General features: G+C 45.1%; 1 protein-coding gene across 10 annotated transcripts in view; it reads right to left on the bottom strand.

Moving 5' to 3' along the window:
* The window catches only part of LOC139409604 (Scm polycomb group protein like 2), a 42,930-nt gene that overhangs the window by 13,248 nt on the left and 4,576 nt on the right, over window positions 1–25,106 (bottom strand). For 6 of the 10 annotated variants that reach the window (XM_071155025.1, XM_071155023.1, XM_071155024.1 and 3 more), the window contains exons 2-7: window positions 24,622–24,737; window positions 24,156–24,209; window positions 23,879–23,949; window positions 23,215–23,449; window positions 9,252–9,340; window positions 979–1,222 (exon numbers count right to left, since the gene is read on the bottom strand). In XM_071155025.1, coding sequence (XP_071011126.1) covers window positions 979–1,222; window positions 9,252–9,340; window positions 23,215–23,449; window positions 23,879–23,949; window positions 24,156–24,209; window positions 24,622–24,643 — 715 coding nt within the window. In that variant the 5' untranslated portion in view covers window positions 24,644–24,737. Of the gene's footprint in view, window positions 1–978; window positions 1,223–9,251; window positions 9,341–23,214; window positions 23,472–23,790; window positions 23,813–23,878; window positions 23,950–24,155; window positions 24,210–24,621; window positions 24,738–25,106 lie in introns of those variants that run through there. The other 4 variants (XM_071155018.1, XM_071155021.1, XM_071155020.1 and 1 more) reach the window with 3 other exon arrangements.

Raw genomic sequence — 25,106 nt, 5'->3', positions numbered from 1 at the left:
ACTGGCCGAGAAAGGAGAGTTACGCTGGGATACAGCCTCTACACTGGCTGAGGAGTTACGTGGGATACAGCCTCTACACTGGCTGAGGAGTTACGCTGGGATACAGCCTCTACACTGGCTGAGAAAGGAGAGTTACGCTGGGATACAGCCTCTACACTGGCTGAGGAGTTACGCTGGGATACAGCCTCTACACTGGCTGAGGAGTTACGCTGGGATACAGCCTCTACACTGGCTGAGGAGTTACGCTGGGATACAGCCTCTACACTGGCTGAGGAGTTACGCTGGGATACAGCCTCTACACTGGCTGAGGAGTTACGCTGGGATACAGCCTCTACACTGGCTGAGAAAGGAGAGTTACGCTGGGATACAGCCTCTACACTGGCTGAGAAAGGAGAGTTACGCTGGGATACAGCCTCTACACTGGCCGAGAAAGGAGAGTTACGCTGGGATACAGCCTCTACACTGGCTGAGGAGTTACGCTGGGATACAGCCTCTACACTGGCTGAGGAGTTACGCTGGGATACAGCCTCTACACTGGCTGAGGAGTTACGCTGGGATACAGCCTCTACACTGGCTGAGAAAGGAGAGTTACGCTGGGATACAGCCTCTACACTGGCTGAGAAAGGAGAGTTACGCTGGGATACAGCCTCTACACTGGCCGAGAAAGGAGAGTTACGCTGGGATACAGCCTCTACACTGGCTGAGAAAGGAGAGTTACGCTGGGATACAGCCTCTACACAGCCTCTACACTAATAATGAAGTGTAGACTATGAACCAGACCTGTATCAAGTGGATTACCTACTACACTTTGGAAATAAGTAGATTTAATAACTCTTCCATGCTTCATCCTATGTAATGTCTTTGTACTTTTACATTGTTTTAAACTGTTCAAGATTTTTGTTCCACCAAAATCAATCTATAAATCCATCCATCAACCAATCAATCAAATGAACAGGATGAAGACAGGACTCCACTCACCACTGTTGCCAGGCTTCTGCAGGCTGTGTTTGGTAACGGAGCACCATCCAACAGGGAAGAGATCTCTAGAGTGGTGTTGACACCAGTAGTCAAACGCCCCCCTCCACCCGTCAAACATCACAAACACTTCCTCCCCCTTCACCTCTCCGATGGTAGCAGGGCAGATGAGGTAGGGGTTCTTCTTATCTACTGCTTCCAGCTTCATCCCTGGCTTAAAGTTATTCTGGGACAGTGGTGGAGGCTCCTACACAGACACACAAAGAGAGACAAACACAGAGAGAGAGAAATACAATGACATACAGAGAGAGCGAGAGAGCGAGAGAGAGAGAGAGAGAGCCGTGAGCACAGCCTTGCCATTGAGAAGGGTAGACACAGGACCTGGACATGTACTCTACTGTATGCTTATTATCCAAAGTAAGCTTTAGCAATATGTACATTGTTACGTCAAAGAAAGAGACAGAGAAAGAGAGAAAGAAAGAGAGAGAAAGAAAGAAAGAGGAGAGAAAGAAAGAGATGACAGAGATGACAAGGAGACACACAGAGACACACAGAGACACACACACACACACGACACACACACAACGACACACAAAACGACACACACACACACACACACAACGACACACACACACACAACGACACACACACACACACACACAACGACACACACACACACAACGACACACACACACACACGACACACACACACACAACGACACACACACACACACAACGACACACACACACAACGACACACACACACACACAACGACACACACAACGACACACACAACGACACACACAACGACACACACACACACAGAGACACAACGACACACACACACACACAGAGACACAACGACACACAGACACAACGACACACACAGACACACACACACACACAGAGACACAACGACACACACAGAGACACAACGACACACACAGAGAAACAACGACACACACGACACACAACGACACACACAGAGACACAACGACACACAGAGACACAACGACACACACAACACACACACACACAAAACGACACAGAGACACAACGACACATCGACACACACAACGACACAACGACACACACAGTGACACAACGACACACACAACGACACAACAACACACACAACGACACAACGACACACACAGAGACACACACAGAGACACAACGAGACACAACGACACACAACGAGACACAACGACACACACAGAGACACATCGACACACACAGAGACACAACGACACACACAGAGACACAACGACACACAGAGACACAACGACACACAGAGACACAACGACACACACAGAGACACACACAGAGACACAACGAGACACAACGACACACAACGAGACAACGAGACACAACGACACACACAGAGACACATCGACACACACAGAGACACAACGACACACACAGAGACACAACGACACACACAGAGACACAACGACACACACAGAGACACAACGACACACAGAGACACAACGACACACACAACGACACACACAACGACACACACAACGACACACACAACGACACACACAACGACACACACACAGAGACACAACGACACACACACAGAGACACAACGACACACACACAGAGACACAACGACACACACACAGAGACACAACGACACACACACACAACGACACACACGACGACACACGACGACGACACACACGACGACGACACACACACAGAGACGACGACACACACACAGAGACGACGACACACACACAGAGACGACGACACACACACAGAGACGACGACACACACACAGAGACGACGACACACACACAGAGACGACGACACACACACACAGACGACGACACACAGACGACGACACACAGACGACGACACACAGACGACGACACACAGAGACGACGACACACAGAGACGACGACACACAGAGACGACGACACAGACACGCACAGAGAGAGAGACACGCACAGAGAGAGAGACACGCACAGAGAGAGAGACACGCACAGAGAGAGAGACACGCACAGAGAGAGAGACACGCACAGAGAGAGAGACACGCACAGAGAGAGAGACACGCACAGAGAGAGAGACACGCACAGAGAGAGAGACACGCACAGAGAGAGAGACACGCACAGAGAGAGAGACACGCACAGAGAGAGACACGCACAGAGAGAGACTTCCAAACAGAGGAATTAATCATGTACAACAGTGTTGCCATCATTAGATTGCAATACCCTGACACAATTACAAATCATATGGTGAGTATATGAAGGTCTGGGTACCTTATACATTCTTATTTTACCAGGTAAGTTGACTGAGAACACATCCTCATTTACAGCAATGACCTGGGGAATAGTTACAGGGGAGAGGGGCTGGCTCGTTAGCTAACGTATCTAGTGAAGAGCTCTTCTTTGTCTACACCCATTCACCATCGTTCACACCCTCTTGTACTTTAGCTAGCTAGCTAACAGTACACTTTAGCTTAAGACATATAGCTAGCTCGCTAAACACTGAACCTTGCTAGTGTTGGAATCGGCTAAACTTTGATCATTGAGATAGGAAATGAAAGAGTGGGTTATGTCAGAAGTTAATGGTTCTCTGAAGAAAAACCAATGGACATCTGTGGATGTCAGGAGGTGAGGACAGGTCACCTGAAGGGAGTAATAAAGGTTTGTTATCCTGTTACCCTCTTTATTAGCTTCCTGTAGAGCCATAAACTGTAAGGATTGGAGAGAGGGAGTGTAGGATGTAAATAACTGAAGTGAGAAATGTTTTGCTGTCTGATTACAGCTGTACAGAACCTTTGGGAAGAATTAAACTTGGTTAAAGCTTCTCTAGTGTCAGTGAGTTATTTACTCGGAAAAATAAGAACCTAACAATAGGTAAACAACGTTTAAAATCACACGCATAACATTAGCTAACGAGCCAGCCAGATAACATTAACTAGTTAAACAACAATGAACAAAGTGGCAACAATGCCACAGTGCTGGGAGCTAACCAACCAGGTCCAATGTTAGCTAGCTAACATGAGACTAGACTAACTGGCCTCACTTCAGGTCCTTAGGAAACTACGCAGTATTTTGTTTTTTTATGTATTATTTCTTACAGAGTAAGCCCAGAAAACCTCAAGTGTTATTACATACAGCAGGGAAGAACTATTGGAAATAAAAGGGGCGTCAACTTACCAACATAACGACCAGGAAAACGACTCTTCCAAAGCGGATACTTTGTTCGGACTTCCACCCTGGACATGGGATCTTATCCCAGAGGCTAACCCAAAACAACGTGGTCGCCGCAGGAGAGGCAGAGGAAGCGGCCTACTGGTCAGACTTAGAAGGCGAGCACACCATCCACCACTTCCGAGTATACTACTCGCCAATGTCCAATCTCTAGACAACAAGGTGGACGAAATTAGGGGACGAGTTGCCTTCCAGAGAGACATCAGAGATTGTAACATTCTGTTTCACGGAAGCATGGCTCACTCGGGATATGTTGTCAGAGTAGGTACAGCCACCCGGTTTCTTCATGCATCACGCCGACAGAAACAAACATCTCTCTGGTAAGAAGAAGGGCGGGGTGGTATGTCTTATGATTAACGACTCATGGTGTAATCATAACAACATATAGGAACGCAAGCCCTTTCGTTCACCTGACCTAGAATTCCTTACAATCAAATGCCGACCGCATCAAATGCGACCCCACCACCCCCCAAAGCAGATACCTCGACAGCCCTGAAGGGACTTCGCTGGACTCTATGTAAACCATATATCATGAGGCTGCATTTATTGTAGCTGGGGATTTTAAGCTATTCTGAGAACAACGCTTCCAAAATTCTATCAGCATATCGAATGCGCGACATGAGCTGGTAGCCTTTTGGACCATTGCTACTCTAACTTCCGCGATGCATACAAAGCCCTCCCCTGCACTTCCTTCGGCAAATCTGACCATGACTCCATTTTGTTGCTCCCATCCTATAGGGCGAAACTAAAACAGAAAACGCCCGTGCTCAGGTCTATCCAACGCTGGTCTGACCAATCAGATTCCACGCTTCAAGAGTGCTTCAATCACGTGGACTGGGATACGTTCCAGGTAGCCTCAGACAATATCATTGATGTATACGCTGATTCGGTGAGCAAGTTTATTCGCAAGTGCATCGGAGATGTTGTACCCACTGACTATTACAACCCTTCCTAACCAGAAACCGTGGATTGATGGCCTCATCATTCGCGCAAAACTGAAAGCGCGAACCACCACTTTCAATCATGGCAAGGCGACTGGAAACATGACCGAATACAAACAGTGCAGACCAGCTGGCTGGTCTGCACTGTTTGTATTCGGTCATGTTTCCAGTCGCAGAGCATGCGACATATTTACGGACATATTCAATCAATGCATCAAGATTGTCAACATTGTTCCTGTTTCCAAGAAAGCTAAGGTAACTGAACTAAATGACTATCGCTCTCCATCATCATGAAGTGTTTTGAAAGACAATTTTTATTTTATTTAACCTTCAACTAGGCAAGTCAATTAAGAACACATTCTTAATTACAATGACGGCCTGGGAACAGTGGGTTAACTGCCTTGTTCAGGGCCAGAATGACAGATTTTTACCTAGTCAGCTCGGGGATTCGATCTAGCAACCTTTCGGTTACTGTCCCAACGCTGTAACCCCTAGGCTACCTGCTGTCCCAGACTAGTCAAGGATCATATCACCTCCACACTACCTGATACCCGAGACCTACTCCAATTTGATTACCACCCCAATAGGTCCACAGACGATGCAATCGCCATCACCCTGCCCTATTCCATCTGGACAAGATGAAAACCTATGTAAGAATGCTGTTCATTGCTCAGCTTTTCATTGCTCTGCTCAGCCTTTAACACCATAGTACCCTCCAAACTCGTCAGTAAGCTTGAGACCTTGGGTCTCGACCCCGCCCTGTGCAACTGGGTCCTGGACTTTGATGGGCCACCCCCAGGTGGTGAAGGTAGGAAACAACATCTCCACCCCTCTGATCCTCAACACTAGGGCCCCACAAGGGTGCGTTCTCAGCCCTCTTCAATACTTCCTGTTCACCCATGACCGCGTAGCTATGCACGCCTCCAACTCAATCATGAAGTTTGCAGACACAACAGTGGTAGGCTTGATTGCCAACAACGAGACGGCCTACAGGGAGGAGGTGAGGGCCCTCGGAGTGTAGTGGATAAGGTGGAGAGTTGTAAGTTCCTCGGCGTACACATCACAGACAAACTGAAATGGTCCACACACACAGACAGCGTGGTGAAGAATGTTCAACAGCACCTCTTCAACCTCGGGAGGCTGAAGAAATTTGGCTTGTCACCTAAAACCCTCATTAACTTTTACAGATGCACAATCGAGAGGATCCTGTCGGGCTGTATCACTGCCTGGTACGGCAACTGCACCGCCCTCAACCACAAGGCTCTCCAGAGGGTGGTGTGGTCTGCACAACGCATCACCGGGGGCAAACTACCTGCCCTCCAGGACACCTACACCACCCGATGTCACAGGAAGGCCAAAAGGATCATCAAGGACAACAACCAGCCAAGCCACTGCTTGTTCACCCTGCTATCATCCAGAAGGCGAGGTCAGTACAGGTACATCAAAGCAGGGACCGAGAGACTGAAAAACGACCCTAACCCTAACCCCAGCTAACATTAGCTAGCTAGCTAACAGTACAAATTAGCTTAAAATGAAACCACTGTCAAAATTAGAAATGTGTAATAACTGAAAATGTAGCTAGCTAACACTAGACAATCTTAGCTACATAAATCAACATGCATCATGGACGCATCTCCCTGTTAGGAATGCCATACCACGGTTGCCCTTAATTTGAAGATGACAGGTGTTTTCTCCATCTCTTTAGCTATCATACTCTAATTCACCTGATTTCAAAACTTGATCCTCCAGAAAGTGGAGAACAACACGTATGCAGCTCCACTACACAATACATTTTATATAAAGTCGCGTTCGACAGGATTAACAACACAGACTGACGCCTTGAATATGGCAGACCAATTCAAACTTCTCTCTCGGCATGTCCAGCCCACTCATTATCTCAACCAATCATGGCTAGTGGGAAGGTTCTCAACTTTTTCTGTGGCTTAAACAACAAGGCTCGTAATTTATCAGTTATTCGTATTTACAGATGGTATACATGTTCGTTATTAAGGCACATGAAAGCTCACGTTTGAGAAGACATTTATGCCCAAAAAACACTTTTTTTTACCATTATTTTACCAGGTAAGTGGACTGAGAACACGTTCTCATTTACAGCAACGACCTGGGGAATAGTTACAGGGGAGATGAAGGGGATGAATGAGCCAATTGTAAGCTGGGGATGATTAGGTGACAATGATGGTATGAGGGACAGCTTGGGAATTTAGCCAGGACACCGGGGTTAACTCTTTTGGGGTAGGGGGTAGCATTTTCACTTTTGGATGAATAGCGTGCCCAAACTGAACTGCCTCCTACTCTGTCCCAGATGCTAATATATGCATATTATTAGTAGTAGTATTGGATAGAAAACACTGAAGTTTCTAAAACAGCTTGAATGATGTCTGTGAGTATAACAGAACTCATATGGCAAGCAAAAACCTGAGAAGAAATCCAAACAGGAAGTGAGAAATCGATTTTCAAAACAGTGCCTATTGAAATCCCTGTTAGATATGGATGTGCTTGCATTTCCTAGGGCTTCCACTAGATGTCACCGTCTTTAGATACTGGTTTTAGGACTCTACTATAAAGGAGGGGCTCATAGGAGCTCTTTTAGTGAGTGGTCTGGCAGAGAGCCTCGGTCTCATGACGCGCGGTCACAAGAGAGTTAGCTCCCGTTCCAATGCTTTTCTTCAGACAATGAAATTCTTCGGTTGGAACCTTATTGATGATTTATGTTAAAAACATACTAAAGATCGATTGCATATATCATACAACCTGTAACAGAACTTTTTGAGTTTTTGTCTGGAGGAAATGCTCACGCCTCATGAAGATGGATTACTGGGCTGAACATGCTAACAACAAGTGGCTAAATGATGGGCTTTATGGAACAAAACAGTAATTTATTGTCGAACTGGGATTCCTGGGAGTGCCTTCTGATAAAGATCAAAGGTAAGTTAATATTTAGTGGTTTTTCTAACTTATGTTGACTACAAAATTGAGGACTTTTCTTTGGCTGAATTTGGGCTCTGAGCACCGTTCACCGATTATGCTTTTTCCGTAAAGTTTTTTTTAAATCTGACACAGCGTTTGCATACAGGATAAGTCTCTTTAATTCTGTGAATAACACTTGTATCTTTTATCAATGTTTATTATGAGTATTTCTGAAAAATCACAGGACGTTTTGGAATCAAAACATTACTGCACGTAACGCGACAATGTAAACAGAGATTTTTGGATATAAATATGCACATTATCGAACAAAACATACATGTATTGTGTAACATGATGTCCTATGAGTGTCATCTGATGAAGATCAAAGGTTAGTGATTAATTTTATCTATATTTCTGCTTTTTGTGACTCCTAACTTTGGCTGGAAAAATTGCTGTTTTTTTGACTCTGCTATGACCTACCATAATCATATGTTGTGCTTTCGCTGTAAATATTTTTTGAAATCGGACACCATGGGTAGATTAACAAGATGTTTATCTTTCATTTGCTGTATTGGACTTGTTAATGTGTGAAAGTTACATATTTCAAAAAAATATTTTTGAATTTCACACGCTGCCTTTTCAGCGGAATGTTGTCGTGGGGTTCCGCTAGCGGAACGCCTGCACTAGAAAGGATAACACCCCTACTCTTACGATAAGTGCCATGGGATCTTTAATGACCTCAGAGTCAGGACACCCGTTTAACGTCCCATCCGAAAGACGGCACCATACACAGGGCAGTGTCCCCAAACACTGCCCTGGGGCATTGGGATATTTTTTAGACCAGAGGAAAGAGTGCCTCCTACTGGCCCTCCAACACCACTTCCAGCAGCATCTGGTCATGGAACCCCTGGAATGAGTAGGCATGTCTAAGCTTTTGACTTGTACTGTATATATGAAGGTTTGGGTAACTTTTTAATATATATATGAAGGTCTGTGTAGCTTTTTAATCTCCACTGAACAAAAATATAAAACGCAACATGTGAAGTGTTGGTCCCAAGGTTTTTTTAACAAGTGACATCAATAAGGGATCATACCTTTCACCTGGATTCTCCTGGTCATGGAAAGAGCTGGTGTTCCTAATGTTTTGTATACTCATTGAATAGATTAAGTTTTGCGTACCTTTTTAAAAGCGGTAGCCGGGGCCATCTCTGCTCCATTCAGGGTTCTCAGCAGAAACATGGGCCAGGAAGACGCGTTCATTCTGAAGCCTGCAGAAAACACACAGAATTTTTAGAAAGGCTTCTCCTGGGATTCAAAGAATAAATACAAAATAAATAGGACAAAACACACACCACAACAGGTGAGACACAACACTACATAGAGACCTAAGACAGCAACATAACAAGGCAGCAACACATGACAACACAGCATGGTAGCAACATAACATGACAACATGGTAGCAGCACAAAACAGGGTACACACATTATTGGGCACACGCAACAGCACAAAGGGCAAGAAGGTAGACACAACAATACTGACAGTTGTTGCTGCTTTGTGTAATGTAAGTGTCCATGATTGAGTCTTAGAATGAAGCGATTGAGATAAAACTGTCCAGTTTAAGTGTTTGTTGCAGCTCGTTCCAGTCACTAGCTGCAGCGAACTGAAAAGACGAGCAACCCAGGGATGTGTGTGCTTTGGGGACCTTTAACAGAATGTGATTGGCAGAATGGGTGTTGTATGTGGAGGATGAGGGCTTTATTAGATATCTCAGATGGGGGGAGTGAGGCCTAAGAGGGTTTTGTAAATAAGCATCAACCAGTGGCTCTTGCGACGAGTATACAGAAATGACCAGTTTACAGAGGAGTATAGAGTGCAGTGATGTGTCCTATAAGGAGCATTGGTGGAAAATCTCATGGCCAATTGGTAAAGAGCATCCAGCCGCACGAGAATACCCTTACCTGCCGATCTATAAATTATGTCTCCGTAATCTAGCATGGGTAGGATGGCCATCTGAATCAGGGTTAGTTTGGCAGCTGGGGTGAAAGAGGAGCGATTACGATAGAGGAAACCAGGTCTAGATTTAACTTTAGCCTGCAGCTTTGATATGTGCTGAGAGAACAACAGTGCACCGTCTAGCAATACTCCCAAGTACTTGTATGACGTGACTACCTCAAGCACTAAACCCTCAGAGGTAGTAATAACACCTGTGGGAAGAGGGGCATTCTTCTTACCAAACCACAGTTCCCCTCTTTCCACTGGGATTCTCTGCCTCTAACCCTATTACAGGGGCTGAGTCACTGGCTTACTGGTGCTCTTTCATGCCGTCCCTAGGAGGGGTGCGTCACTGAGTGGGTTGAGTCACTGACGTGATCTTCCTGTCTGGGTTGGCGCCCCCCCTTGGGTTGTGCCGTGGCGGAGATCTTTGTGGGCTATACTCGGCCTTGTCTCAGGATGGTAAGTTGGTGGTTGAAGATATCCCTCTAGTGGTGTGGGGGCTGTGCTTTGGCAAAGTGGGTGGGGTTATATCCTTCCTGTTTGGCCCTGTCTGGGGGTATCATCAGATGGGCCACAGTGTCTCCAGACCCCTCCTGTCTCAGTCTCCAGTATTTATGTTGGAGTAGTTTGTGTCGGGGGCTAGGGTAAGTTTGTTATATCTGGAGTACTTCTCCCGTCTTATCCGGTGTCCTGTGTGAATTTAAGTATGCTCTCTCTAATTCTCTCGGAGGACCTGAGCCCAAGGACCATGCCTCAGGACTACCTGGCATGACTCCTCCTTGCTGTCCCCAGTCCACCTGGCCGTGCTGCTGCTCCAGTTTCAACTGTTCTGCCTGAGACTATGGAATCCTGACCTGTTCACCGGACGTGCTACCTGTCCCAGACCTGCTGTTTTCAACTCTCTAGAGACAGCAAGAGTGGTAGAGATACTCTTAATGATCGGCTATGAAAAGCCAACTGACATTTACTCCTGAGGTGCTGATTTGCTGCACCCTCGACAACTACTGTGATTATTATTTTTTGACCATGCTGGTCATTTATGAACATTTGAACATCTTGGCCATGTTCTGTTATAATCTCCACCCGGCACAGCCAGAAGAGAACTGGCCACCCCTCATAGCCTGGTTCCTCTCTAGGTTTCTTCCTAGGTTTGGGCCTTTCTAGGGAGTTTTGTTTGGGGTTTTAGGCTGGGTTTCTGTACAGCACTTTGAGATATCAGCTGATGTACGAAGGGCTATATAAATCAATTTGATTTGATTTGACAGAGGGGATCAAGCTGATTCTATACCATTTTACAGAGGCCAGATCATGAAGGAAGGCTTGCTCATTAAAAGTTTTTTAGCAAGCATTTATGACCAATCAGGACAGGTCGTTTCACTGAGCAGCCATTACGAACACAGGTTGTAAAACAGTGAGGCCATTACAGAAAACACCAGACTGATAGCAATCAGGATTATTTGTGAGGATAAAAGAGGAGAGTAGCCTGTTCTGGGTGTTTGGAGTCATACCTTGTGGGATTGGTGATAATCTGAGAAAGATTTAGGGAGTCCCATTGCTTTAGGACTTGGTCAGGCAGTTTAAACATGTCCCAGTTTAGGTCACCAAGCAGGACAAATTCAGACTTAGTGTAAGGGGCCAGGAGAGAGCTTAGGGCAGATAGGGTACAGGCCAGTGCTGATGGAGGACAATAGCATCCAGCAACAGTCAACAAAGAGCGATTTGAAAGTTTAATGCTAAAAAACAGCAAATCAAGTTGTTTGGGGACAGACTTGGTGGAGACAACCTGATCACTGAAGGTGATCCTTGGTAAAGATTGCCATTCCACCACAAGATCTGTCTTGAAGAAAATGGTTATAACCAGAAAGGTTATCAGTATTCAAAACACTGGCGCCCTGTGCCACTGGCGCCCTGTGCTCTTCACAGATGAAAGCAGGTTCACACTGAGCACATGTGACAGACGTGACAGAGTCTGGAGACGCCGTGGAGAACGTTCTGCTGCCTGCAACATCCTCCAGCATGACCGGTTTGGCGGTGGGTCAGTCATGGTGTGGGGTGGCATTTCTTTGGGGAGCTGCACAGCCCTCCATGTGCTCGCCAGACTCGCCAGCCTGACTGCCATTAGGTACCAAGATGAGATCCTGAGACCCCTTGTGAGACCATATGCTGGTGCGGTTTGCCCTGGGTTCCTCCTAATGCAAGACAATGCTAGACCTCATGTGGCTGGAGTGTGTCAGCAGTTCCTGCAAGAGGAAGGCATTGATGCTATGGACTTCCCCAGACCTGAATCCAATTGAGCACATCTGGGACATCATGTCTCGCTCCATCCACCAACGCCACGTTGCACCACAGACTGTCCAGGAGTTGGCGGATGCTTTAGTCCAGGTCTGGGAGGAGATCCCTCAGGAGACCATCCGCCACCTCATCAGGAGCATGCCCAGGCGTTGTAGGGAGGTCATACAAGCACGTGGAGGCCACACACACTACTGAGCCTCATTTTGACTTGTTTTAAGGACACTGCCTGGTATGGAAACTGCTCGGCCTCCGACCGCAAGACACTACAGAGGGTAGTGTGTATTGCCCAGTACATCACTGGGGCCAAGCTTCCTGCCACCCAGGACCTCTATACCAGGCAGTGTCAGAGGAAGTCTTTAAAAATTGTCGAAGACTCCAGCCACCCTAGTCATAGACTGTTTTCTGCTACCGCACGGCAAGCGGTACCGGAATGCCAAGTCTAGGTCCAAGAGGCTTCTTAACAGCTTCTACCCCCAAGCCATAAGACTACTGAACAGCTAATCAAATGGCGACCCTGATTATTTACATTGTCCCCCCACCCCCATTTTTACGCTGCTGCTACTTCGTTTATTTATATTATCTAGTCACCAACTCTACCCACATGGACATATTACCTTGACTAACCTGTGCCCCGCACACCGACTCTGTGCCGGTACCCCCTGAAAATAGCCTCGCTACCTATGTTTGTTGTTGTTGAACGCCGAAACTGAAACCTGTCGAACTGACCACTGAAACCTGAACTAAAGACATCGGTTTAAAAGCTGACTGTTTTATATACTTTTATTTTATTTTGAATCCTGCGTCTCTGTTGGGCTAAATTGCTGTGAGCGCTGCCATCTGTCCCGGGATCCTGCCAGATTCCGTATAGGGGGAGAGACGCGAAAGCCCAGCTAGCCTAGCTGGCTCAAATGGAGGCTGCTATTGAACGTTTCAAATGTTGCAGGAGCTGCGTTTACTTTGCTTTGTTCAGGGACAATGTGGACCGCGTTGACTTTCAATGTAGCAAGTGCTTGCTTGTGGAGGACTATAGGAGCGAAGTAGCGACTCTTAGCAAGCAAGTAGCAAAACTGCATAAGCTACTGGGGAACCCACCTAATTTTTATTCCACCCCAGTAGCTGGACGCCGCTCTCCACAGTCGACTGGCCGGTGCTAGGCAGGGTTCCATCCTCGAAGGGGTCCCTCCATTCCCTGGAGAACGGAGTTGATCTCGACCCAACCGACCAGCCATGGAGGTTTGTCACTCGCCGTGGAAGTCGAAGAAGGTGTCCTCTGGCAACGGGGGTCTCCATGGAGATGTTGAGCCTGGATCTGACACAGACCAGAAACAGCTTTGCCACCCTGGATCCAGAGGTTCCGGCGCCTTCGTCTGTTGTGGCTTCCCAATCAAGATCGGATCCGGAGGTACCTGCGACTTCGTCCTCGGCTCTGTCTCCCTCTCCGGTGGCATCTACCTCGGGTTCTGATCCTTAGAGCTCCCAGCCTCACCAGACCATGAGGCTGCCTGAGAGCCCGGCCCATTCAACATCACCAGTTGTCATCATAGGCAGCTCTACGGTGAGAAACATCTCGGTCCCCAAGGCAAAAAACCTGTGCTACCCAGGAGCACAAGTACAGGACATAACAAGGTTGCTTCCGACTGTTCTACCACATATGCCCGGGAGCTGACACTGTCGTAGTCCATGTGGGGTAAAACTACATCAGGAGGGCTAGCTCAGAACATTTGAAAATGTATTTAACTGATTTCAGCATTAAAATACTCCAAAAAAACTGCCAATAATTTCAGGTCCAGTACCATCGTTGGGCCGCGGGTGTGAAAGATTCAGCAGACTGCTGGCATTACACATCTGGCTAAAAGACTACTGTAGCTCTGCTGGAGTCACTTTTAATGCTAACTTTGACACCTTCTGGAAACAGAAGATAATAACAGGAATGACGGAGTCCATCCAAATAATCTTGGTTCCTGGACTCTGTCCACGCATTTCAAGGCTGCATTGAAAAAATGACTGATAAATGATCCAAGACCAGCTCATTGTGACAATGAGTTGTCATAATGCTGCATCAAATGTACATGATCTTAGGTGCATTGGCAAACACAATGTAAATAATTTAATTTATGTACCCCTAATACAGTGAGGGAAAAAAATATTTGATCCCCTGCTGATTTTGTACGTTTGCCCACTGACAAAGAAATGATCAGTCTACAATTTTAATGGTAAGTTTATTTGAACATGGATAGACAGAATAACAACAAAAAAATCCTGAAAAACACATCTCAAAAATGTTATAAATTGATTTGATTTTAATGAGGGAAATAAGTATTTGATCCCTCTGCAAAAATGTACTTAGTACTTGGTGGCAAAACCCTTGTTGGAAATCCCAAAGGTCAGACATTTATTGTAGTTGGCCACCAGGTTTGCACACATCTCAGGAGGGATTTTGTCCTACTCCTCTTTGCAGATCTTCTCCAAGTCATTAAGGTTTCGAGGCTGATGTTTGGCAACTCAAACCTTCAGCTCCCTCCACAGATTTACTATGGGATTAATGTCTGGAGACTGGCTAGGCCACTCGAGGACCTTAAATGTGCTTCTTCTTGAGCCACTCCTTTGTTGCCTTGGCCGTGTGTTTTGGGTCATTGTCATGCTGGAATACCCATCCAAGACCCATTTTCAATGCCCTGGCTGAGGGAAGGAGGTTCTCACCCAAGATTTGACGGTACATGGCCCCGTCCATTGTCCCTTTGATGCGGTGAAGTTTTCCTGTCCCCTTAGCAGAAAAACACCCCCAAAGCATAATGTTTCCACCTCCATGTTTGACGGTGGGGATGGTGTTCTTGGGGTCATAGGCAGCATTCCTCCTCCTCCAAACACGGCGAGTTGAGTTGATGCCAAAGAGCTCCATTTTGGTCTCAACTGACCACAACACTTTCACCCAGTTTGCCAATGAACATCTGAATGATTCAGAGGACAACTTCAGACGGGCATGTACATGACTGCAGGATTTCAGTCTTTCACGGTGTAGTGTGTCACCAATTGTTTTCTTGGTGACTATGGTCCCAGCTGCCTTGAGATCATTGACAAGATCCTCCCGTGTAGTTCTGGGCTGATTCCTCACCGTTCTCATGATCATTGCAACTCCACAAGGTGAGATCTTGCATCGAGCCCCAGGCCGAGGGAGATTGACAGTTCTTTAGGGTTTCTTCCATTTGCGAATAATCGCACCAACTGTTGTCACCTTCTCACCAAGCTGCTTGGCGATGGTCTTGTAGCCCATTCCAGCCTTGTGTAGGTCTACAATCTTGTCCCTGACATCCTTGGAGAGCTCTTTGGTCTTGGCCATGGTGGAGAGTTTGGAATCTGATTGATTGATTGCTTCTGTGGACAGGTGTCTTTTATACAGGTAACAAACTGAGATTAGGAACACTCCCTTTAAGAGTGTGCTCCTAATCTCAGCTCGTCGCCTGTATAAAAAGAGGATTTCTGGGAGCCAGAAATCTTTCTGATTGAGAGGGGGTCAAATACTTATTTCCCCCATTAAAATGCAAATAAATGTATAACATTTCTGACATGCATTTTTCTGGATTTTTTTGTTAAGACAATGACTAAAAACAGTTAAAACCCAGTGTATTTATGGGTAAATGAAAAATTGTATAGTTGAGAGGGATGAGGCAAATGGAATGGCAAATTAGTCTGGCAAATGTATTGCAAATTGAGAAATCATTAATTGAATCAGACGGCTCATTCATCACGAAAACAACTGATATTTCCAACTACTTTAATGATTTTTTCATTGGCAAGATTAGCAAACTTAGGCATGACATGCCAGCAACAAGCACTGACACCACATCCAAGTAAATCTGACAAAATTGGGCCTCCCGGGTGGCGCAGTGGTTAAGGGCGCTGTACTGCAGCGCCAGCTGTGCCATCAGAGTCCCTGGGTTCGCGCCCAGGCTCTGTCGTAACCGGCCGTGACGTCCGTGGGGTGACGCACAATTGGCCTAGCATCGTCCGGGTTAGGGAGGGGTTGGTCGGTAGGGGTGTCCTTGTCTCATCGCGCACCAGCGACTCCTGTGGTGGGCTGGGCGCAGTGTACGCTAACCAAGGTGGCCAGGTGCACGGTGTTTCCTCCGGCGCATTGGTGCGGCTGGCTTCCGGGTTGGATGTGCGCTGTGTTAAGAAGCAGTGTGGCTTGGTTGGGTTGTGTATCGGAGGACGCATGACTTTCAACCTTTGTCTCTCCCGAGCCCATACGGGAGTTGTAGCGATGAGACAAGATAGTAGCTACTACAACAATTGGATACCACGAAATTGGGGAGAAAAAGGGGTGAAATTCAACAAATAAATAAAAATAAATAAAAAATAAAAATCTGACAAAATTATGAAAGACAAGCATTATAATTTTGAATTCCGTGAATTGAGTGTGGAAGAGGTGAATTTTTTGTTGTTGTCTGTAAACAATGACAAGTCACGGGTTGGATGTAAAATTACTGAGGATAATAGTGGACGATATCACCACTCCTATTTGGCAAAGAAATAGCTAGATCTCAGACTGGACAATAAAAATAAAAGATTAAGATGGCCAAAAGAACAGACACTGGACAGAGGAACTCTGCCTAGAACGGCAGCATCCCGGAGTAGCCTCTTCACTGCTGACGTCGAGACTGGTGTTTTGCGGGTACTATTTAATGAAGCTGCCAGTTGAAGACTTGTGAGGCGTCCGTTTCTCAAACTAGACACTAATGTTCCCTGTCCTCTTGCTCAGTTGTGCACCAGGGCCTCCCACTCCTCTTTCTATTCTGGTTAGGGCCAGTTTGCGCTGTTCTGTGAAGGGAGTAGTACACAGCGCTGTACCAGATCTTCAGTTTCTTTGCAATTTCTCGCATGGAATAGTCTTCATTTCTCAGAACAAGAATAGACTGCCGAGTTTCATAAGAAAGTACTTTGTTCCTTGGCCATTTTGAGCCTGTAATCGAACCCACAAATGCTGATGCTCCAGATACTCAAATAGTAAAAAGAAGGCCAGTTTTATTGCTTCTCTAAATCAGCACAACAGTTTCAGCTGTGCTAACATAATTGCAAGAGGGTTTTTGAATGATCAATTAGCCTTTTAAAATGATAAAAACTTGGATTAGCTAACACAATGTGCCATTGGAACACAGGAGTGATGGTTGCTGATAACGGGCCTCTGTAGATATCCCATTAAAAATCTGCCATTTCCAGCTACAATAGTCATTTACAACATTAACCCCTGCACACGGAACCCGCTAGCGGGCTGAAATTCCACAACATACGGTGATCGCTACATAAATAGTCATATTAAACATTAATGAAAATACAAGTGTCTCACATGTATCGAAAGAATCTTGCTAATCCAACTGCGTTGTCAGATTAAAAAAAGGATTTACTGCGAAAGAATACGATGTGATTATCTGAGCATAGAGCCCCATAAAAATAAATTAACCAGCACAGGGGTAACATAATCAAACTGCATTAAAATAAATTGTTTACCTTTGACGATCTTCGTCTGTTTGCAATTCCAATGCTCATTGTTACACAATGAATTATCTTTTTTTTGATAAAATCCGTTTTTATAGCCTAACACGAAACATTTTGTGAACCGCTTGTGTAGTGAATTCCGTCTCATTCCATTTGACGACACATTCCAGGTAAATCACCCGCACAGAACGTGACTTTTCCAGTCATGTTTGGTTTCACTGCAATCAACTGGTTTGTTTGTAACACAATCAAACCTGATGGGCCATTTCGCGGGACGGGACATATTGACTGAAATAAACCGATTTGAAGACAACAAGTAATGACATCATTGTGCACCAATGATTTGCCCGCTGTTTCGTTGATTGACTGTCTTTTAACCCAATGACCACTGATCGTCTTGAAATCTAGCTGGGTAGATAGCCAATGAGCTGAGCTAATACGCCATGTTTATGTGTTGCAAGACCAACCCATGTAGTAAGCTCCAGCGTAAAGAGAGTCATGCGCTATTGAATTTTCATACCGGAAGGAGAAACACATATTACGCATTGCATTGTTTGGTGAACGCGCAGATTCAGCTGTTTATATATCAATCATTATGGCGACTAAGTCAGGGAAAGCTAAATCTAAGTCTAGATATACAGATGTACACACAACTTTAGAATAAATTGATTAGGAAGGTGAGACAGAGATTGTTGTAGGACGCTTTATTTAGCGATTGTGGAGGAATATTTTTTGAACGGGAGAGGACATCGTTTTGGACTGATAAGTTCTTATCATGCTAATGCCCTTGTTTGAAATTAATTAATAATATAAAATATTTGTGATTTTTTAATTTATTTTAGAAGCAATATATAAACATTTAAAGTCATGAAATGTGAGATGCGTGTGTCTGCCGCCCCACCCCAACCCACATGAAATAGCCTATTTGAGGCTGTTGAGGAAAGGACAGGACCACATCAATGGCCAAAGTGAAATGGAGACAGTAGATACAGCTGGTCTGTTGTAATATAATAGAGACAGTAGATCTAGCTGAAATGTCCTAATATAAAAGAGACAGTAGATCTAGCAGGTAATAATAATAATAATAATAATATATTCAACCTTCAACTGTCTATATATACACTGCTCAAAAAAATAAAGGGAACACTAAAATAACACATCCTAGATCTGAATGAATGAAATATTCTTATTAAATACTTTTTTCATTACATAGTTGAATGTGCTGACAACAAAATCACACAAAAATGATCAATGGAAATCAAATTTATCAACGCACAGAGGTCTGGATTTGGAGTCACACTCAAAATTAAAGTGGAAAACCACACTACAGGCTGATCCAACTTTGATGTAATGTCCTTAAAACAAGTCAAAATGAGGCTCAGTAGTGTGTGTGGCCACGTGCTTGTATGACCTCCCTACAACGCCTGGGCATGCTCCTGATGAGGTGGCGGATGGTCTCCTGAGGGATCTCCTCCCAGACCTGGACTAAAGCATCTGCCAACTCCTGGACAGTCTGTGGTGCATGGATGGATGGATGGAGCGAGACATGATGTCCCAGATGTGCTCAATTGGATTCAGGTCATGTGCTCAATTGGATTCAGGTCTGGGGAACGGGCGGGCCAGTCCATAGCATCAATGCCTTCCTCTTGCAGGAACTGCTGACACACTCCAGCCACATGAGGTCTAGCATTGTCTTGCATTAGGAGGAACCCAGGGCCAACCGCACCAGCATATGGTCTCACAAGGGGTCTGAGGATCTCATCTTGGTACTTAATGGCAGTCAGGCTACCTCTGGCGAGCACATGGAGGGCTGTGCAGCTCCCCAAAGAAATGCCACCCCACACCATGACTGACCCACCGCCAAACCGGTCATGCTGGAGGATGTTGCAGGCAGCAGAACGTTCTCCACGGCGTCTCCAGACTCTGTCACGTGCTCAGTGTGAACCTGCTTTCATCTGTGAAGAGCAGAGGGCGCCAGTGGCGAATTTGCCAATCTTGGTGTTCTCTGGCAAATGCCAAATGTCCTGCACGGTGTTGGGCTGTAAGCACAACCCCCACCTGTGGACGTCGGGCCCTCATACCACCCTCATGGAGTCTGTTTCTGACCGTTTGAGCAGACACATGCACATTTGTGGCCTGCTGGAGGTCATTGTGCAGGGCTCTGGCAGTGCTCCTCCTTGCACAAAGGCAGCGGTCCTGCTGCTGGGTTGTTGCCCTTCTACGGCCTCCTCCACGTCTCCTGATGTACTGGCCTGTCTCCTGGTAGAGCCTCCATGCTCTGGACACTACGCTGACAGATACAGCAAACCTTCTTGCCACAGCTCGCATTGATGTGCTATCCTGGATGAGCTGCACTACCTGAGCCACTTGTGTGGGTTGTAGACTCCGTCTCATGCTACCACTAGAGTGAAAGCACCGCCAGCATTCAAAAGTGACCAAATCATCAGCCAGGAAGCATAGGAACTGAGAAGTGGTCTGTGGTACCACCTGCAGAACCACTCCTTTATTGGGGGGTGTCTTGCTAATTGCCTATAATTTCCACCTGTTGTCTATTCCATTTGCACAACAGCATGTGAAATGTCAATCAGTGTTGCTTCCTAATTGGACTGTTTGATTTCACAGAAGTGTGATTGACTTGGAGTTACATTGTGTTGTTTAACCTGTTGCGACGACCAAACCCGGATCCGGGATTCTATTTATTTATTTAGACCTAAGCTCATTACCATAACGCAACGTTAACTATTCATGAAAATCGCAAATGAAATGAAATAAATATGCTATCTCTCAAGCTTAGCCTTTTGTTAACACTGTCATCTCAGATTTTCAAAATATGCTTTTCAACCATAGGAAAACAATCATTTATGTAACAGTAGCTAGCTAGCGTAGCATTTAGCGTTAGCATTAGCGTTAGCATTTAGCAGGCAACTATCACAAAAACAAGTAAAGCCTTCAAATAAAATAACTTACCTTTGAAGAACTTCTGATGTTTTCAATGAGGAGACTCAGTTAGATAGCAGATGCTCAGTTTTTCCAAAAAGATTCTTTGTGTATTAGAAATAGCTCCGTTTTGTACATCACATTTGGCTACCAAAAAAAAAAAAAAAAAAAAAAAAGAAAATTCAGCCCTCAAAACGCAAACTTTTTTCCAAATTAACTCCATAATATCGACTAAAACATGGCAAACGTGGTTTAGAATCAATCCTCAAGGTGTTTTTCCACATATCTCTTCGATGATATATCCTTCGTGGAAGCCTGGTTTCTCCTTGCTCTCAAATGGAAAAATAATTGCACCTGGCTTTGCGCTCCAATTTCGACGCAGGGACACCAGGCGGACACTTGGAAAATGTAGTCTCTTATGGTCAATCTTCCAATGATATGCCTACAAATACGTCACAATGCTGCAAACACCTTGGGGAAACGACAGAAAGTGTAGGCTCATTCCTTGCGCAATCACAGCCATATAAGGAGACAATGGAAAACAGAGCTTCAGAGATTCTGCTCATTTCCTGGTTGACGTATCATCTTGGTTTCGCCTGTAGAATGAGTTCTGGGGCACTTACAGACAATATCTTTGCAGATTCTGAAACTTCAGAGTGTTTTCTTTCCAAAACGGTCAATAATATGCATAGTCAAGCATCTTTTCGTGACAAAATATTGCGCTTAAAACGGGAACGTTTTTTATCCAAAAATGAAATAGCGCCCCTAGAGATCCAAGAGGTTAAGTGTTCCCTTTATTTTTTTGAACAGTGTATCTGTTTATTATACCTGTTGATACAGGGCTCATATGTGAAACTATTTTAACTGAACATTTTCTTTCACAGTGACACAGACTCAGAATGGGAGTCTTATCCGGTGTCCTGTGTGAATTTAAGTATGCTCTCTCTAATTCTCTCTCTCGGAGGACCTGAGCCCTAGGACCATGCGTCAGGACTACCTGTCATGATGACTCCTTGCTGTCCCCAGTCCACCTGACCTTGCCGCTGTTCCAGTTTCAACTGTTCTGCCTGCGGCTATGGAACCCTAAACTGTTCATTTTTACTCAAGGTGCTGTCCTGTTGCACCCTCTACAACCACTGTGATCTCCATCCGGCACAGCCAGAAGAAGACTGGCCACCCCTCATAGCCTGGTTCCTCTAGGTTTCTTCCTAGGTTTTTGCCTCTAGGGAGTTTTTCCTAGCCACCGTGCTTCTACACCTGCATTGCTTGCTGTTTGGGGTTTTAGGCTGGGGCTATATAAATAGATTTGATAGAGGACTGAGGGTCATCCAAATATTGAAAGTGTGTAAATAGTTACCCATGTTATTTTGTAAATGTATATATATATATATTTTTTTTTTTTCATATTTTTTAATCAATCATTATTATTTTTTCCATTGTTTTTTTACATCATTTATTTTTCTAAAAAAAGGGGGGGGTGGGGGTGTTAGAATACCATTTTGGCATTTTGTATATCATTATTTGTTTAAAAATGTATAGCTTCACCAATTTGGCCACTTGGGTACATTTGGGCTACTTGTGTGGGACACCTGGGTGACTTCATGATAAATGTCATGTAGCACACTCATTTTGGAAGTTATCATTCTGAAACTTTGCACAAGTACTGTTGCCCTCTTATATTTTTCACTGAAATTGTCCCCATCATCCTATCTGAATGTTTGTTTTATCTTGTTCATTTTAAAGATGATACAAAAAGAAAAAATGTTTTTTTTTCATTGTTTTATCTAAACCAGATCTATTGTGTGTTATTCTCCTACATTCAATTCACATTTACACAAACTTCAGAGTGTTCTCTTTCAAATGGTACCAAGAATATGCATATCCTTGGTTCTGTGCCTGAGCTACAGGCTGTTAGATTTGGGTATGTCTTCAGGCGGAAATTGTACAAAGTAGGGGGGGAGCTGCAATTAACAATGTCTACACTGTATTTCTGATCAATTTGATGTTATTTTAAAATGGACAAAAAAAAAAGCTTTTCTTTCAAAAACAAGGACATTTCTAAGTGACCCCAAACTTTTGAATGATATTGAATGTGTTTCTATGGGCTATAATAGTAAACGCTTAACCCAATATTTTATCAAATAATTAAAAATGTAATTGTTATACATAAAGGCCTCCTAAAATTCCAAATCCAAATAGCTAAATAATCCATGGTATGCTAACAATTCCATATGTTAGCTGAGTACCCTACCCCCAACGGCTTAGATTTTTAGAGGTTAACATACCCAGTAGGTTAGGGCCGTAATTCCCCCATTTTCCCCAATATTGGAAGGTTAGTGTTATTAACGTACCCAGTGGGTTAGGGTAGAGTTATGGATAACGTACCCAGTGGGTTAGGGTATGGTTAGGGTTATGGTTAACATACCCAGCGGCGGCTGCAGCATGTCCCCATTCTTTTCACAGGTTCCTATAGGCTGGATGTCTGAGGAGTCGACCAGCCTCCAGAAGTCATTGGTGTTGTCACTGCCATCCAGACGAAGACGCAGACGCACACCCGTCATGCCCATCACAGTGGCGATGCACACAGAGGTGGAGTTCCGAGGGTCATGGACTTCCAGCTTCATCCCCACCTTGAAGTCATTGGAGGGAGGGACTCTGGACTGGAGAGAGACCGAAAACTCACTGCAGAGAGACAGTATACTGTCTCTTAGCCTTCTCTGCTGTCCCTGAACTCACACTGTCTGAAGAAGCTAGGTGAAGCCGGGGTAGATGGACACATACCGGTCTGAAGAAGCTAGGTGGACCCGGGGTAGGTGGACACATACCTGTCTGAAGAAGCTAGGTGGACCCGGGGTAGGTGGACACATACCTGTCTGAAGAAGCTAGGTGGACCCGGGGTAGGTGGACACACACCTGTCTGAAGAAGCTAGGTGAAGCCGGAGTCGATGGACACATACCTGTCTGAAGAAGCTAGGTGGACCCGGGGTAGATGGACACATACCTGTCTGAAGAAGCTAGGTGGAGCCGGGGTAGGTGGACACACACCTGTCTGAAGAAGCTAGGTGAAGCCGGAGTCGATGGACACATACCTGTCTGAAGAAGCTAGGTGGAGCCGGGGTAGATGATGTTTCCTTCAGGTACTCCTCCCAACTGAACGACTCTGAGACAGAAACATGAAAGGGTTAGTAGTCCTGACAGACCTACATGCATATACTGATGTAACAGGTATAAAAAAGACACTAAAAATTACATTTAATAAAACAAAGTTACTTGGCAGTTAGAGCAAATGTTATCCTAGGAACAACACGTTCAAACTTTTAAAATAGTAAAAGCTAGGGGTCATCTCTCCTAGGAGTCTAAAGTTACCTTTAGCAGGAGTGGGACCTGGAGGAAAGAGACTTCCTGCTTTCTCCTTCTGATCTGAAAACACAAACGCATCAACACTGACCACGCCCGTGTTCATAACCAGGTGGAAAGATGGTATTTACCACACATGACTTGGAAAATCCACTTGAACGGCCCTCCAAGTGGTAATTACTAGTGGGAAACTCATCTACCACCCCTGAGCTCCGACTTATCCCACAATGTCACTCCTGTCTTGAATAAAAAGGTTATATTTTGCAATCTCCCAAAATAAATGTTCTCTGACGAAAGAAGGCTCTCCTCCATCTTGCGGTATAAACACTACTCATGTCGGACCAGTAAGACTGCTGGAAAATGAGGTACATCAGAATTCCATCCATTTGTGAACCCGGCAATAGAATATTGAAACGAGAAATACAATGGCATATTAAATAAATAGGCTGCAGTGTACTTGCTCATGTTTCCTTACCTTTGACTGATGTCCTGCCCATGATGGCTCCTGGGTAATGTGGTTATTCTACAAGGCAATGGGAATGGCAGGCAGGTGGTCCACCCAGTGTGCAACTATGGCCCTGTAGTACTGACCTGGAACAGAAAAGACTGATCGTATAAGGTTATAAAATATCAAGGATGTATCCTCAGTCGCAGCAGGTATCATCTGTAGCAGCAGGTATCCAATAAGGTAGAAGTTGTCAATAGCAGCAAATATCCTATAAGATAGCAAGTAGGTGGTGGTGAGAGCCCTGGCGGAGTTGCCAGGAAAATAACCTCTCCCTCAACGTCAACAAAACGAAAGAGCTGATTGTGGATTTCAGGAGACAGCCGAGGGAGCACACACCATCCATGGGACCACAGTGGAGAAGGTGAAAAGCTTCAAGTTCCTCATCAATCACATCACTAGCAATCTGAAATGGTCCACCGACACAGCCAGTGTGATGAAGGAGGCTCAAGAAA

This window comes from Oncorhynchus clarkii, chromosome 5, assembly GCF_045791955.1.
Source record: "Oncorhynchus clarkii lewisi isolate Uvic-CL-2024 chromosome 5, UVic_Ocla_1.0, whole genome shotgun sequence".
Taxonomy (NCBI): Eukaryota; Metazoa; Chordata; class Actinopteri; order Salmoniformes; family Salmonidae; genus Oncorhynchus; species Oncorhynchus clarkii.
This window is presented reverse-complemented; position numbering and strand designations above follow the sequence as displayed.